This window comes from Glandiceps talaboti, chromosome 13 (genome assembly GCF_964340395.1).
Source record: "Glandiceps talaboti chromosome 13, keGlaTala1.1, whole genome shotgun sequence".
NCBI lineage: Eukaryota > Metazoa > Hemichordata > Enteropneusta > Spengelidae > Glandiceps > Glandiceps talaboti.
The window spans coordinates 3,815,001-3,832,500 of record NC_135561.1 but is presented as its reverse complement, the minus strand read 5'-3'; the positions used below and the strand labels follow the sequence as shown (position 1 = coordinate 3,832,500).

The following is a 17,500-nucleotide window of genomic DNA, read 5'->3' as shown; positions in this document are numbered from 1 at the left end:
CAGTCTATCTGACGGCCAAAATGTGGTGAAGAAACAAGAGAGTAAAGAGAATATAGTATTCAATTTAACTTTGTTCCAAACACAACTTGAAAATTTTACCCGAAACAGAGTATGTTGGAAAAAAGGGACACTGAACATTAAAACTAAAAACTACTTATTTTACCAGTAATCACAAATATATTTGAAGTTCTAATATTAACTATATCAAATGACAGCATGACTACGAGATCTTTCTTCAGGGTATTTTATCATATTTTATAGTAGTGGATAAGTTTTATGTTGAAGCTATAATAACATCATATGTGGGAATCAGGGCTATGTGTATACATGTGTTATTAGTATATACAAACGTAACTCGCACAGTGCCTTTTATACAGATCTTTACAAAGTCTTTGGGAACTGAACTTGTGGTTCGTGCGTTTACACAATACCCTAAACAATAAACGTAACTAATTAATGTGTCAAACTCCATGTTTCTACATTGTATTCTAGACACCGTGTCATTTCTTTTAAAATCTAAAGAAAAAACTAGAATTTAAAGTCAAACGATAAGATAGAAAAACCACTGTAATACATTACTAAATGTTTAAAAACAGAGGAGAAGATTTAGCAAGTCTACTCTGTTCGTGACACTATGCTCTCGCTAGATTATCTTCATCTTCTTCATGACTGCTGGCCAGATCTCTCCCCCCCCCCTCTCTCTCTCTCTCTCTCTCTCTCTCTCTCTCTCTCTCTCTCTCTCTCTCTCTCTCTCTCTCTCTCTCTCTCTCTCTCTCTCTCTCTCGTCATTTATTTAAGTTTTCTCCGAATATTCTGCCTGTGAAATGCACCGTAAAATGTGACTCTAAAATAAAGACAAAGCCATTTGTTTAGTCTAGACTACATAACCAAAAAAACAGCCTTCCTCCTGACTTTTTTAAGTATTGATTATTAGACAGTGAAACTGATTTTAACTAACAAACAATGTTCAAGCACACTCACACAGTCAAACAATGTTGGCTTCACTAAGCGATGACACTCGTGATGCTTTTTTTGTGCATGGTACAATTATTTGAACACGACTATGGTATTTATTTCATCGCTTGCAAGGTTTCATTTTATGTCACAATGGTCCATGGTCATTTCACTTCTATGAATACGTCATAATCTTTGAGTTGTATTCAACAAAACTTGCACTTCATTTGTGATTGAACAGTCGTCATGGATACTGCCTCGCCAACGCAACAAATATGTCACTAACTGCAAATATTTCGATGCCAAATGGTCTTGGTATATCACTAGTTTATTCGTATCAAACTTTGATGTTTTTGTTAGCGTCATCAAAATTTACACGGAGCTCAACAAACATATCTCAAAATTCAGTCCAAATTACTTCTATTTGTAGTGACTATACGTATTTACTGTATCAATTCAACGACACACAGTTTACCATGTCGGACGCTGACTAAAATTAAATCATGACCCAAGCTGTAAAGGGCTGTATCGGGAAAACGAGGTTTTTTTTGGTGATTTAGTCCTTGAGTTTATGTCGTGTGTATAGTTATCAGAAACACAAGAAGATTTCGTTCATTAATTGGTTAATCAATTATTGATAAGGTTATATTTGTGTTGTTCCGTCGCTTTGAATCCTTTTTTAAAGCAAGACGGACTTCTACCCTTTCATAGGACATTTTCTACACTCAGTCTAAGGTTTCATAAATTAATTAATTGTTTCAGACTGTAAGTCTTTTTTCTCGTCTATAAATCCCTTGTGTAGATAGAAACTAGTAGCTAGTAGCATCGAATGGTTTGGTTTGTTGTTGTTGTTGTTGTTGTTGTTGTTGTTGTTGTTGTTGTTTGAGGAGGGGGCGTTTATTTGTTTGTTTGTTTGGGTTTGTTTGGGTTTTTTTTGGGGGGGATAGTGAATCCTAGGCTGCAAGTACTAAACCGAAAACATGATTACAGTGTAACAGTAACTGTTTTTGTCAGTTGTTGTAAATATCGTTGTTGTTGTTGTTGTTGTTGTTGTTGTTGTTGTTGTTGTTGTTGTTGTTGTTAAACATGTAGGTATTATTGTAATTGCTAGGTGTTGTTGCTAGTGTGTGATTACACAGCAATATGCACCCTGAAATAGTGACAAGAACAACAAGGTTTTATTTGTTCATTGACGAATCACTGACAGATCCTTGAATTATCCATATACATGGCTAGTCGTCTGTTTGTGAGACACCCTTTTGCTGTGTCTAATGATACATTGTCTAAATAATCACTCTTACAGACACCCTATTGATAAAACGTTGTATTAGTGATAATATTAGAAGGATGGGGTGAAAAGGTGAGAATGAATTGATGAATTGTAGCCATTTTGTTAATCCTATAACAAATCCTGTGTCAAATAACGAGACACGAACACAGTGTTTTTTTCTCTACCTTGTCAAATCCTATATCAAATAACGAGACAAGAACACAGTGTTTATTTCTCTACCTTGTCAAATCCTGTATCAAATAACGAGACAAGAACACAGTGTTTTTTTCTCTACCTTGTCAAATCCTGTATCAAATAACAAGACAAGAACACAATGTTTTTCTCTACCTTGGCAAATATTTTATGATTTTGTACATTGTATATATTAACGTTATAGAACAAGATGGTCGTCAATGTTATAATTGTTCTTACTCACTCCGTATGACAATACGATGTCGACGTTGTTTCTAATGGCGTTAATGCATTGAAATGGAAACCCATGAGACCATCAAAATGTTATTATTCATGCAATTTGGAATGTTACGTAAAACCAATTTCGTCTCCTCAATAAAGGTCGTGGATTAAGGTAACATAATTAGAAGAGATGTACTATTAATACTAATATGAATAAATTAAAGTCTTCTTTGATTTGTGGTTTAGGTGCTCGACACTGATGACTACCGTACAAAATATTTGCTGCCAAAAAATTACGTTCACAAAATTCTTATTTTTTGTAATTTTTGGTTCATATTAGCCTTGTTTTAGATTACAAACTAAATAACAATCTTGTAAAATGTACTTATGGTAAAAATTGTGAGGTAAAATTACAAATTTGCAAAAAAATGTTATTTTTCTTAAATTCACGTTTTGGTTTCCTCGGTTCTATTTTAGACTGGCATAATAATAATACATCTTAAAGGTCAGTTTCCACCCCAAGTTCTCGTATTAGTGCTATCTTATCAGTGGAACCATAAGGAGTATTAGTTTGTTCTGGACCATCCTTTTTCTAAAGCGCTACCAGACAACTGTGTTTTTCACACCAACGTTTTATTCCTGATCTGACTTGGGTCTTCAACTGATTTATACGAGACACTTCGGTATGAAAAAACGATATTTCTGAAAAATGTTGATTTTCGGATTTATTATTGATAATAGTGATCTGTGTATATATTATAGTTTCCCTTTTAACCTTATCAAACAAGGTGTTATTTGAATTGGCCTTACGCTGGCCTTGTTGTTTTCCAGCTCACCGGTTATAAGAGGTTTCTAGACAGTCATCATTTATTCATATTCACTCTAGAAAACTTATTCTGTGTTGGTTTAAAAAAGAGCGGGAAGCCAAATGCTATACTGTAAACCTAGATATTTTCACCACTTTAAAATTTTGAAATTTGACAGTTTCAGCCAGTTTTCAAAGACTAATTTTTGCTAATTACCAGACTGATACATTATACAAAGAGGTATTTTAGTCATTACCTATTGTTGCATTTTTGGTTTTCCAGCGAAATAGGAGAAAATAATTTCTTAGCGAGGTTTACAGCATGACGAAGTACGGACGCTCGTGATCGTCTGCTATTTTTTCATCATTTTGCAATTCTTGTGTGCCGCGTATAATGATTTATGCAGTTATTGAAGGAACATTTTCAGGCTAAACTTGGATGTAAAATCTTGAACACTTCCCTATAGATATTACACAGATTTTCTACTTCATAAATATGTTGCTATGCCACTACCTGCTTTCTTTCACCCCAACAACTACTAACAATTTCGCATCGCCGTAAAAAAACACACCTCTTTACGGCTTACGATACAGCTGAACTCGAACACCATTTGATAATATCCTAACGCATTGTGAACTTCTTCAAACTATATTCAACGACGAGAAACGGAAAAAATATTGCGTTTTGAAAATTTTGAAAATAAAGTTGTTGTTTTCAGCTGAGTTGTGGTGTAATATTGCTCATTATAGATTCATAAACTGTATATGGCGGAATATAAAATAATGGATATTTCAAACAAGTGCAGTTTGCGTAATAGACTGTTCACTTTTCAGAAATCAAATACATGTACTTTGTATATTACTATAGTAAGATATCTGCCTAAATCTGTCCGGGAAATAAAGTGTACTTGCATTACAAGTTGTAACACTATGTTCAGAGTTGTTTATAAGACAAAATATAAGTTGTTTGCACAATGAAAGATAAAATATATAAATTTTGACCATGCATTCACCATTTGCCCTTTTTTCTATACAAAATGATTCTAAGTAAACAATTGTTTTATTGTAAGCTCAGAATTAATTGTAATGACTTGGTGCAAATCTATGCGAACATCCATCATACTCACCCGATCCCAGCATCAAGATCAGAGACAGACAGACAGACAGACAGGCAGACAGACAGACAGACAGACAGACAGACAGACAGACAGACAGACAGACAGACAGACAGACAGACAGACAGACAGACAGACAGAGACAGACAGACAGACAGACAGACAGACAGACAGACAGGCAGGCAGGCAGGCAGGCAGGCAGGCAGGCAGGCAGGCAGAAAACGACAAAGTGTTATTATTAGTAACTATCCATTATTTTTTAAGGATGGCCTAGCTTCAAAGTTAATTTGAAAACTCGTATGTTTATTTCACTCCAACGTCTAATCCCTCGGCGTATAATTAGAATGAATGCACAGTTAATTAGATAGTTGTAAGTTGTTAGTGGTGTTTGTCAGTGTAACTTTGGAAACTTGAGGACGTTGACACCTAAAATAAGACGAAACTCCGTCGAGAATTACAGTAACTGTTAACAACAGCCTATTACCAGTAGACGATACGTGATTTACGTAAACCATAAACGTTCTCCACGTGACAATTGGACATTTGTATTTGAATTTAAAGTAAAACACAACTTGTTTATAAGGTTACCTTGTTGATTAACACATTCATATGGATATTACTGCAATCTGATGAAAAATCTGATCTCGTGAAATCGGTGCCATTTACCTCTGTTTCCTACGTTTATTGTTGACTCGTTGTTCTTTGTTCGTTCGTCTTGAGTGCTCGACTTCTTCCTAGGAAGGAGGCGCTCATTCACAGAACAACGAAACTGAAAACAAACAACGATAAACGAACGACATAGAGGTAGTCCTGTGCACTAAATCAGATCATATTAGTGTCAACGACTGAATATAGAGCTTTAAACGCACATGCGCAAAATGAGGTACCGATTTAAAGCACAAAGAGTTTAGACTGTTCAATATCATTTGTATCTGGTTTTCCCCTAGTACACTATACATTTATGACTAATTCCACTTACATGACAGGATGGCTGCAATTCTTCCAATAATGGTACTTTAATACACATATCTACAAAGTAATTGGTTGATTTGTTTCTGTATACCTTGTGCATGAGTAACTGATAAAAATACACCTTTTCTGTTGCTGTAGGTACTGAGCATAGGTGAGAGAGATATGGATCCACAGCTAAGAAGTTCGTGTCTGCTGTACTTTACACAGGAAGATGTTGACTGGGTGTTATACGGAGCTGTTAGAAATGGTCAACACAGTGGTCTTGTTACTGCGCATGCTCTATCCGGTCTAAGCTTTCCAAACGACGGTAATATATTATTATTTCAAACTTTCTCACTCATTGCAGCGATGGCAGTTATGTCTTTCAAGTTCTTTTAAAGACAATCGAATACTTGACAGTTTATAACGAAGAGTTTCAATCTTAAACATTATCTAAAGTTAACTTTATTTTCATCACAGTTTAGTCAGCTAAATTTATGTCTCAATATTGATATCCAAGCAAAACAATAACGTCAACAGTTAAATTTATATACTTATATATATATTATTTTATTTGATAGGATTCTTGGGAACTGACAGGTCGAAATATTTTAGTGGACGGAACAAATATGCTATGACTGGTAGTCACAGCACCAATATCTTTGATAAGGAACATTTGCACGTGTCGTCACTGGAACTTCCACCTGGTGAGTTGAATTGAACTGTCTTGGGGCAGATCACACGAGATCCCGCGTGAGCAAGCTACTTTTCTATGCTTTTTGGATTTTCTTAGGCTGTTGTATTGGACTTAATCATAATTTTTTGGGACAATATGAATAACATTGTCATAGGTTCTTTTTTGTAAAAGTCTTGTTGTTTTGTAAAAGTCTTGTTGTAATCTTACATCTTCCAAATAAAAGATTAGCTTGTTTTTGATTTTTTTAAAAAGTGAATGTCGTCTCTGAGGCGTATTTTGAACAGAACATCCATAATTCTTCAAATGTGTACATGAATCTATGTAACATTCATACTGTCAGTCGCCATTCATTGAATTCGAATTCTTATTTCAAGTATAATGCCAAAATTAATGTACAAACAAAGTCAGCTGCCAGAATGACATTGTATTTTACTTGGAAGGAAATCAAATATATATTGAGTTTACCCTCGGACGTCAGACTAAAACTTGAAAAATACATTTTTAAAGAAATACATTGCAAAATATCAACGCAGAATTGTAAACTTGAACGTGAACTTTTCATAGGATAATTTGTACTTTTTATAAGTTCACTAAATATGAATAAACCCCTCCCTTATTTCTTCAGGACTTGGTATTTATTGGACTGTCGTTCATGGCACCGTTCATTACGGAGTTTTCAGTCGCAATACTACTATTCCAAGAGGAACGAGGTTCGGTCCCTTTGTTGGCAAGATTGTGAATACCAGTGAGATTAAAGCGAACGATGACAATTCTCTGATGTGGGAGGTAGGTCAAAACTTTATTTCTTTGTCATGTTAGTTTTCCTTGATGGGTTGTTCAAATTTGAATGGTACAAATTTGGGATTTCTAATCAAAAGTCCATCGCATATATGCCCTAACACAAAACTGTGTGGGGTACCAGCAGTCAAAATGTTAGTAATTGGCGACAGTTCAGGGCACAGGGGCGTGTGATATTTCATAAATTGTTGTTTTCCAGGTCTACAGACTAAATATAACAACATTTTGATTAATATATATTTCTACATGTAAGGGGAAGAGATATTTCTTTGTAGTATAGAGATTGATACATTTGTAGCAGCAAGATTCGTACGATATTTTCCTAAGAAAACGACATTCTAAGCAATAAGAAAACAACAATCTATGAAATATTACACGCCCCTGTGGTTCAGGGAGTGAAAAAAGAAGACTTTTTTTAAATCAAAGATGAACAACGAGGGCGTACAACAACCAAACTCGTTAGGAATCATACGTGTAAAAGCGGCGCATACTTATATAATACTGGTATTTTTCCTACACTTATTTCGTACAGGTGTTTCAAGACGGTCGACTAAGTCATTTCATTGATGGCCGCGGAACAGCTGGTAGTTGGATGAGTTATGTCAATTGTGCACGATATGCACAAGAACAGAACTTGGTGGCCGTACAGAGAGATGGTCAGATTTACTACGAGGCTTGTAAAGATATCCTACCGGGTGCTGAATTGCTTGTATGGTATGGCGATACGTACATGCAGTTCATGGGAATTCCAGTATCTCTAAAAGAAATGCCACTTATGGATAACTTGGAAAACGTAGACGGTAAGTATTAACTTCATCACGGTCAGTATTAATGTTAACATTGACCGATGGTTAAAAATTAAAATGTTTTCGTAAGGTCATTTTAACTTTTTGCCAGATATACTCAGGCTGCAAATGAACACTCTAGCACGCAGTCTAATAACTATTCATATAATGAGTTCAACCTATCTGAATTTCACGAGTAATACAAATACAAGACTTCGTGGTTGGTTGCTCTACCCTTACCAACATTTACTCGGATTACATCTTACCTCTTGCCTAGACACGCGAGAACTATCACTTCACAGATCAGCTGTGTGGACAGGCTAGATATATTTTAAGGACTTTTATATCTTCTTAAAATTGACCAAACCAATCACTGTTTCGATACAATGAAAAGTAACTTATCATTGTATTGTTATCATTTTTCATCTCATCCTACAAATCTTTAATCCTTACAGAAAACGAAGGTTATAGTTGTGATCGATGTGGTAAAGTATTCGCCTACAAGTATTACAGAGATAAACATCTGAAGTACACACGATGTGTGGATCAAGGTGATCGTAAATATCCATGTCATCTCTGTACACGATCATTTGAGAAGAGAGATCGTCTACGTATACATATATTACATGTACATGAAAAACATCGACCACATAAATGTACAGTGTGCGGAAAGAGTTTCTCACAGGTAAGATTTACTGACAGAGAGAGAGAGAGAGAGAGAGAGAGAGAGAGAGAGAGAGAGAGAGAGAGAGAGAGAGAGAGAGAGAGAGAGAGAGAGAGAGAGAATCATGTATGTATGTATGTATGTATAACACTGACCACAGCCTAGAATCTAGAATACAGATACGAATAAATTCACATGAATAGATGTAAGAGGATTCGATTTTGGTGAAATATAAATCATTCTCATACTGATGGCTTTCTTCTTTCATCAATTTTTACAGTCGTCAAGTCTAAACAAGCATATGAGAGTGCATAGCGGTGAACGTCCCTACAAATGTGTTTATTGCAGTAAAGCCTTCACGGCATCGAGTATTCTACGGACACACATACGTCAGCATAGCGGAGAGAAACCGTTTAAATGCAAGCATTGTGGCAAGGCATTCGCTTCACATGCAGCACATGACAGTCACGTGAGAAGAACGCACACCAATAAGGATTCACACCCAGTCATATGCAGAGTTTGTGACCAGACCTTCACACAGCACTACGAATTGAAATTTCACATGCATGCTCATGAGAAAAATGACATAACTGAACATAATGTAGGGATACAAAACTCTAAAATGACTTATGCTGCATCATAAAGTACATCGTTATCGTCATCATCACCACCACCACCACCACCACCACCACCACCACCACCACCACCACCACCACCACCACCACTATCATCATCATCATCATCATAATCATCACCACCACCACCACCACCACCACCACCACCACCAACAACAACAACAACAACAACAACAACAACAACGACAACAACAACAACAACAACAATGTCGTCATAATCACCAAGACAGCCTATCACCTCATAAACTTTGGCGAGGTTGGCATGCCTAATTGGCGTATCTGGCAACCTGTGTGGTTATCATCAACACCTCGCCGCATATACGATTCCATCACCCTTAATCTCAAATAATAACTGCGAATCGTTATCTTTTAAACTTTGTTTATTATTCAACGAAATAGTGGGAGAAAACAAGTACAGCGTCCATCTCATTCTACGGATCCAGGCAAGATGGATCGAGGGGGAATCTAATGATTGTCACTTGTTGTGACTTTTACGTCATCCAATAAGAATTGTGTACAAATATGTTAGCAGCACGGATAACAACGTTACGTTTATTCTTTGAGTTTTTCAACTTAACTTCCCAAGACATCATTAATTCTTAATTTGTATTCTATCTACTTTACAATCTTAAAAAGTCACAAATTCAGAGTTTATGTGCGAATTCTGCTTCCTGATATCTAGTATTCGTGGCTACTTCACTTATCTGGTAGAATCAAAACCAGGGAACAATCTTAACATAATATAGCAGAACACAGTCAAATAACAGTTCACCAATAGTTAAATAAAATTAACGTAAAGGTTTCCTTTTTCTTATATTTAGGTCGTTATCTAAGATTACAATGAATTTGCAATATTGAAAGTTATATATATATATATGTCTGTAAACACTCAACTTTCATTACGTACAGGAAGTTAATAATCACGAAAAAAAAAATTTCAAACTTAAATAGATATTTTCAGAAATGGCATCTCATTGAATAATATAATTAAACTTGTTAATTAAAGATGTTACCTAGACCCAACTTGGGGGCGCCCTCCTTCTGCGGTGTTTGGAAGAGATGTTGTGTATATCTAATAGAGATTTGGCCTTCAGGGTTGACGCTGTTGTTACACTGTACGTAAACATATGGTAGAAAAGTCTCTGGGCTAGAGTTTAAAGAAACCGAGACTTTAAAGATAGGCATAACTGGTCCAATGCACTGATTTCTTTATTGTAACTACTTATATCATTAAATGTATGAAAACAAGGCAAACTATCAAGAAATCAAAAACAAAATACTGTATTTAGAATGTTTACACAAGAGATTGAAAGTCTTCAAGTGTCAATGTCTTGATAAAGTTGTTTATATAAATACTGTCATTGAAATATTTCAAGTCAAACCATTTGTCTATCGTTTACATTTGTGTATGTAATCTATTTATGGAAACTATTACATGAAATTTATATATGGATTTTTTGAATATTTTTGCCAACATGTTTAGCTAATCTGTATTGTTCTATTTATCATTGATATATTTGTTTTTTTTATGTCAGTTTGTAGACTGTGTTCGTTTTTACAAGTAAACTTCAGAGCTAAGCATTTTGCTGGAATGTTCATAATGGCCATGTCCGTACTGACATTACGATTAAATAGTAATCGTCAATTTTGGATTTTGGTGTTAGGAATATTGCTGATTTCATACTGTTTAGTTCACATTACACATCAAAATATTGGGTGACATTTAAATTATTTGATTACAGGTATCAAAATATCCTAAATTAGTGAAGTGAGATTTTAACCCACTATTAAAGGGAATATGTACAATGAGGTCAGACTTCTAGCTACTCATAGCTGGCTTTGTTCTACATTTCCCTACACTAATATATTACTTATTTGTTGAATTTTTTATATATTTACAATGGTGCCGATAAGAAGCATATTTTAATGTACATGATAGCACTAAGGCTTTTAATAGATCAACACAATAACATTATGATTTCAGGTTTATTTTTTTAACACATCAACTTGTTTGGATGGTAGATTTGAGTATGTTTAATGATATACAAATTGTACCACATTTTTAGGTTCTTAATTTTCATATGTATTTCTCTATGATGTGCTGGTCATTGATACATTTTCTGAATAAAATGGATGTTAAGTAAACATGAAAGGAATTGAGAGAAATTATGTAATGTATGTGTGTGTGTGTATGTATGTATGTATGTATGTATGTATGTATGTATGTATGTATGTATGTATGTATGTATGTATGTATGTATGTATGTATGTATGTATGTATGTATCAGTCACCTGATGATCACTGAGGACGCGTGAAACTCTGAGTAACGACTCATAACATCCTTATTCACACACATACATAGATACATAGATACATAGATACATACATACATACATACATACACACACACATACATACATACATACATACATACACACACACATACATACATACATACATACATACATACATACATACATACATACATGCATACATACATACATAGATACATAGATACATAGATACATACATACATACATACATACATACATACACACACACATACATACATACATACATACATACATACATACACACACACACACATACATACATACATACATACATACATACATACATACATACATACACACACACACACACACACACACACACACACACACACACACTGAGGAAAACAAACAGATCAAATCTTAATAAAGGGTGTGTATTTTATTTGCATGTAATGATGTATAAAATGAGTTGATTTGATAAGAGTACAATTCTCCATAGCTGACAACATTTGGTTTTCAATCCTTGATAGATTTCTATTATATTAATTCAGTTGTAAATACAAATATCATGGTCTGGATAAATACACTGGCTGTAAAGAAATCCTTCTGTTAATGATATGTATATGAACTATTGCTCTATAATGCAATCCCGGTGGATCCAAGGTAAACTGCATTGGCATTTGTAATCAAGCTAGGGGGTTAATGGTTAGACCATCTAACTTGATCATGTTTGTACAATGAACAATAATAAATACATTGCACAGATTGCTTCAACACTTTGTCAGTCACTTTATGATAAGTTGATAAGTTGATATGCCTAAATTTACAGCAATTTTTGTTAACATGATTTATTTGCTCAAAATGTGTTGTTGTTGTTGTTGTTGTTGTTGTTGTTGTTGTTGTTGATGATGCACTGCACTTGGTGTATGTGATGCTGAAAATAAGCATGTTACTACATGTATTACACTGCTTTGATGAATGTAATGTTTCATATTTGCATGCTATTAATACACTGTGCCCTGGTAAACCTGATGGACAACACTGCAAGCATCTTTCTGTAAAATGCACAGTGATGTGAAGCCATTACAAGGTTCCTACTGATTGGCTGATGTGAAGCCATCACAAGGTTCCTACTGATTGGCTGATGTGAAGCCATTAAAGGTTCCTACTGATTGGCTGATGTGAAGCCATTACAAGGTTCCTACTGATTGGCTGATGTGAAGCCATTACAAGGTTCCTACTGATTGGCTGATGTGAAGCCATTACAAGGTTCCTACTGATTGGATCACACACAACTATACATCATTATAACAATCATTACCAATACAGATAACAGATGTATTTCTTTCATTATTTTCTAACCAATCAGACTGAACCTCATAAAGTACTTCATATCTACTCAAATGTACAGCTTAAAATAAGTTTGTCATTTTTAGAAGCAGAGTACAAAGCTAGATCCTAGTTATAGCAGTATCTCGTCCAGCCCTATTTTTATAATAAATGGTTCTGCATTATGAGTGTTAACAATGGGTTATACCATATTGTCTAGTTGTAGGGGGTGGGAGAGTAATGTTTTCCTGGATACAGGAATGTAGTCCACTGTATTGTGTTCAGTGCTCTAAAAAGTATTTAAATTGAAAACTCCGCTTTAAGTTCTGTGGTTGTCAAGAAATTCCATAAGTTATATTTTGCAATGTCACCTATAATTTCATCAGGTTTTACGAATAAATTACTGACATTTTAAGGATGTTTATATTCTGCATTTTACATGATTTTTGACAATCTTGGTTTCATTAAATAACACAATTACACTTCTATATTATGCAGTATATCAAAACCATGAATAGCTACCGACATGATTAGACCATTGACAACCTGGTATGATATATCTTTGTCAGCCATATTTTCACTTCCAATGTTTCTGAGATTTCAATATTTATGCTAACAAGTGTACTTAGACATTCATTAATATTTCAGGATTTAATTTATTTGGTTAAAGCTCATATTGAATATTTAAATCACAATGGCATATATTATAATTTCTGAATTGACTCATAGCAATTTCATTTGCTTATTTCTCCAGCCTTATGTTGTTACACTCAACTTTCATTTCTTATGACTTAACGGCCCATGATTCAATCCCTGGTTCTCACATAAGTACTATCTTGTAAGAGTTAGAAAGGATCATTAATTTGTCCTGCACCAAATTTTCTACAGCTCTACCAGACAACTTTTCTTTCACCTAAATTCTAATCCTAATCTGATAGAGACCTTTCAATATAAGAAGATTAATAAATAAGTCTCATTATCTCTTCCCTGCAGGCAGTGGAACAACATCTATTGGTCAATTTTGTTATTTCTGTCAAGCAACATGATTCTACGTAACCAGGCATTACTGCCATATGTTCCTGAGTTCTGAACACCAGTATTATGATAATGGTATAAGAGGACTGCCCTCACACAGTACATGCACGCCATGAGAAGACTGCCCTCACAAAGAGCATGCATCCCATGAGATGACTGTGTATAAAAAAAATTCTTCAAAGTTGCAGATAATGGGAAGGATATTAAACTTATTAGCAAATATTCACAGAATGTTTCCATCTACATTAAAAAAGAAATGAAAAAGCAAAAATCCTGACAGCAATGTATACATTCTTGCAATTCTCAATCAAACTTGTAAAGAAAAAGGTAAAAATGAAATCTGATGGTAATTTTCTCTTCTTACAGGGCTGTAACTGTAGTATGCAAAAAACTTGACTATCCTTTATCAGCCTTACAACACTGTAATACTGGACAGCCCTGTAAACCTAGCTTAACAGTGTAAATCTTGACAGTCCTGTAAGCCTAGTGCACAACACAATAAAATACCGATACTTGAAATGTTTTCAGTATATCTCCAGTTCATCTCTTCAGCCCTCTCATCATTTTCAAACTCTTCATCATCATTGGAGGAATGATTTTTACAGCTGTGGAAACAAGAGATGACAAATTTAATACACATATCTGGTACAAATTCTAATGTCTGCAAGAATTGTATAAATCTCTTTAGTCTGAAAACGTATCGACAATCAGAGAGGCATTTTTTAAAAATGTATTACTACATGAATGATACAGACATGGGCATCTGTAAATGATAACACATTTCTCAGTATTATTATATTTGATAAAGAAACCAATCACAAAACACAAAAAGAATGTTATTCATTTAATAAATGACAATAATTACAATAACTGAAAAGCTGACACGGAAAAATAAACATTATAAAAAGATTAGCTTAGCTTAGATTAGATTAGCTTAGCTTAGATCAGATCTGGATTATATTAAATTAGATTAGATATACTTTATTGTCCATAAAAACATGGAAATTCGTCTTGACACCTGACAAACATCAAACGTAATAAGCGACAAGACACACGTACAGACACAGATCACCAAATGTCAAACTGTAGATATACAGCTAAATTTAAAAACTAAAAGAGATTCTTACGTTTGACTGCTCTAGGTCCGTCAGCACCACTATGACTTTCACGAAATGATCCACCACTACCACTCATACGTGGTTTAAAAGCTGATGCCGATGGTTTATGTGGACTTTTATGTTGAGACACTGGTCCTGCTGTTCCCAATCTGGCTTGTCTACGTTGAACTTCTCTAGGAGGTTTAGCTGGGCCGCTCATGAATGCTAATTTTAATTGTCTTTCTGTAAATTCAAAGTGAAAGTACATAGCTGATAATGACGTAAACATTATCTCCATGGCAACTATATCATTGTTGTGTGTGTGTGTGTGTGTGTGTGTGTGTGTGTGTGTGTGTGTGTGTGTGTGTGTGTGTGTGTGTGTGTGTGTGTGTGTGTGTGTGTGTGTGTGATGCTTGAAAAATGAATTTCAAACTACTTGAAGAAGGATGGCATCACATATAATTGTTGCTAGGGTCAACTGAACATTATGTTGTGTACGTTTATCACACATAGTGGTTGCTACCATAGCATTAAGTGAACACTAAATTGTGTAGGGGGCTAATAAATTTGACTGTATATAAGCAAGCCATACCACATATCAAATCAAACAGCTTTTAAACCCTTAACTCTTAGTTAGAATACAATGATAATATAATAGTATAAACTAGTTTGAGCCATACTAGACTTAGTACAATCTCAACACACTGTAACTATCAACCTATAGAATACCACTAGTGTATACACTATCTCCATGGCAGTGAGGGAAGACTTGGTCCATACAAGACTGTTCCACTATGTAAACACTCTGTAACTAGCAACCAATAGAATACCACTAGTGTATTCATAATGTTGGTAGTGAGGACCCAGGGTCCAAGCAAATATTTTCACTGTCAAAGCACACTGCAACCATAAACTTTCTAAGATCATTTATTATACAATATTGTTACTGTTACAAGAAGTTAGACATAACATTTTATGTACTTAGGGAGTCATACAGCCATACTAACATTAAATGGTATTCTAAGGGTTCAACCACTTGACTTGGGGGTCACATAGCCATACAGTAAAAGCATTCTAAAGATTATATCACTGGACTTAGGGGGCCATACAGCCATACACTATATAACATTCTATTAAAGAGTTAATACATACCTGGTCTCTTCTGTGCCATGCTGGCTTGAATGTTGGCAGTAATTTTTTCAAGTCTTACTTTCCTTTCATCAATTTTACGCTGTTGGGCAATAAAAAGACATAGAAATAAAAAAAAAATTGTCTTCAAACAGAATGTAATAGTTACATCATACTCAGTTTTTGGCTGAGTGGACCAATCAAATAATTCATTCAAGGGAGTACTTCAATCAAAACACAACCACTAGAGGGCGCTATTGATAATTGGGTGCAAAATGACCATCTTTGCGCAAAGCATGAAATGAGATGTCAAAGAGATGGATGACTTACACATGGACAGACAGACTGAGGAAATCCATTAAAAGATCTCCACTCCTGTATTTTAACTTCAAAGTTGTCAGATGTTGGTTTTATCAATAATCGTCCAGTTTATTTTACAAAATAAGATTTTAAAACTCAAATTAAAAAGACACTTACCAAGTACACTTCTCTCCAAGTTTCAAATTCATCTGGGATGGAGCCTTTGAAGTCTCTACAAACATGTTTATGCCACAAATCTTCTGTGTCCTCTAGGAAGTGCTGTATGATTGAAAATCATATGGTAAACTTATTAAAATCTGACAAAGTCAAAAACTTTACTCTACACTATCCTGAGTTACATCAAAGTGAAAATATCCAATGTAGCATTGAAACTGACATGGTATTATAACACTGTACATGTTTAGTTTTCACTGAAGACTTACTGGGTTGAAATCTTCTAACCGGAAAAGTTGTTCAGCTGTACATCTTTCTAAGACTGGTTGTAGGATATCAAAGGGTACACCACCAACATCCTCTAACACTGTAAGTATAAAATACATCACATTCATCTTTCTAATACCGTTAATACAATTCTAAATAGAGTGGCATGTACAGCCATATCTCTGGTGATAATACATGATCTGAGCTAAGTGCACAGTTGATTTATGACTGTGTTGCACTCATTCACTATAGCCTATCTACTGACTGAATCTGTGACTCCACTACACTCATTCACTATAGCCTGTCTACTGACTGAATCTGTGACTCCACTACACTCATTCACTATAGCCTGTCTACTGACTGAATCTGTGACTCCACTACACTCATTCACTATAGCCTATCTACTGACTGAATCTGTGACTCCACTACACTCATTCACTATAGCCTGTCTACTGACTGAATCTCTGACTCCACTACACTCATTCACTATAGCCTGTCTGAGAAAAATGGAAAATAAGAATGCATACTTACAATCAATGTTATCACAAAGTACTCGCATACAGGTGTCATACAGAGATGGTACATCTAAGAACAAATCAGAAAGTATTATTAAAGTTTTTAGTACCTGTAATTCATCATGTACAGTGAAGTGTCCATACAACTATGTGAATATTTAGTGTTATAGCGCCCTCATACTGTCATCTCAGAAGTATATATGTACAGTGCAATGTCCATACAGCTATGTGAATATTTAGTGTTATAGCGCCCTCATACTGTCATCTCAGAA

General features: G+C 34.8%; 2 protein-coding genes across 2 annotated transcripts in view; one reads left to right on the top strand and one right to left on the bottom strand.

The window, feature by feature from the left end:
• Window positions 1–5,545: 5,545 nt before the first annotated feature.
• LOC144444920 (PR domain zinc finger protein 14-like) lies at window positions 5,546–9,096 on the top strand. Its single transcript, XM_078134470.1, has 6 exons — window positions 5,546–5,569; window positions 5,669–5,837; window positions 6,910–6,992; window positions 7,537–7,804; window positions 8,245–8,474; window positions 8,734–9,096. The coding sequence occupies exons 1-6, from the start codon at window positions 5,546–5,548 to the stop codon at window positions 9,094–9,096; spliced, it is 1,137 nt and encodes a 378-aa protein (XP_077990596.1).
• Window positions 9,097–14,254: 5,158 nt separating this feature from the next.
• LOC144444919 (uncharacterized) overlaps window positions 14,255–17,500 on the bottom strand; it is a 12,787-nt gene continuing 9,541 nt past the window's right edge. The window contains exons 6-11 of the mRNA XM_078134469.1: window positions 17,245–17,298; window positions 16,716–16,813; window positions 16,450–16,551; window positions 15,997–16,075; window positions 14,875–15,087; window positions 14,255–14,352 (exon numbers count right to left, since the gene is read on the bottom strand). Coding sequence (XP_077990595.1) covers window positions 14,288–14,352; window positions 14,875–15,087; window positions 15,997–16,075; window positions 16,450–16,551; window positions 16,716–16,813; window positions 17,245–17,298 — 611 coding nt within the window. The 3' untranslated portion in view covers window positions 14,255–14,287. The remainder of the gene's footprint in view (window positions 14,353–14,874; window positions 15,088–15,996; window positions 16,076–16,449; window positions 16,552–16,715; window positions 16,814–17,244; window positions 17,299–17,500) is intronic.

Excerpts from the sequence above, each read along its gene's own strand:
- LOC144444920 (XM_078134470.1), top strand. The coding sequence starts at position 5,546 with ATGGCTGCAATTCTTCCAATAATG. Across the intron at positions 5,838-6,909 it reads TCTAAGCTTTCCAAACGACG|GAACGAGGTTCGGTCCCTTT; the intron begins GTAATATATTAT and ends CTATTCCAAGAG. Across the intron at positions 8,475-8,733 it reads GCGGAAAGAGTTTCTCACAG|TCGTCAAGTCTAAACAAGCA; the intron begins GTAAGATTTACT and ends CAATTTTTACAG.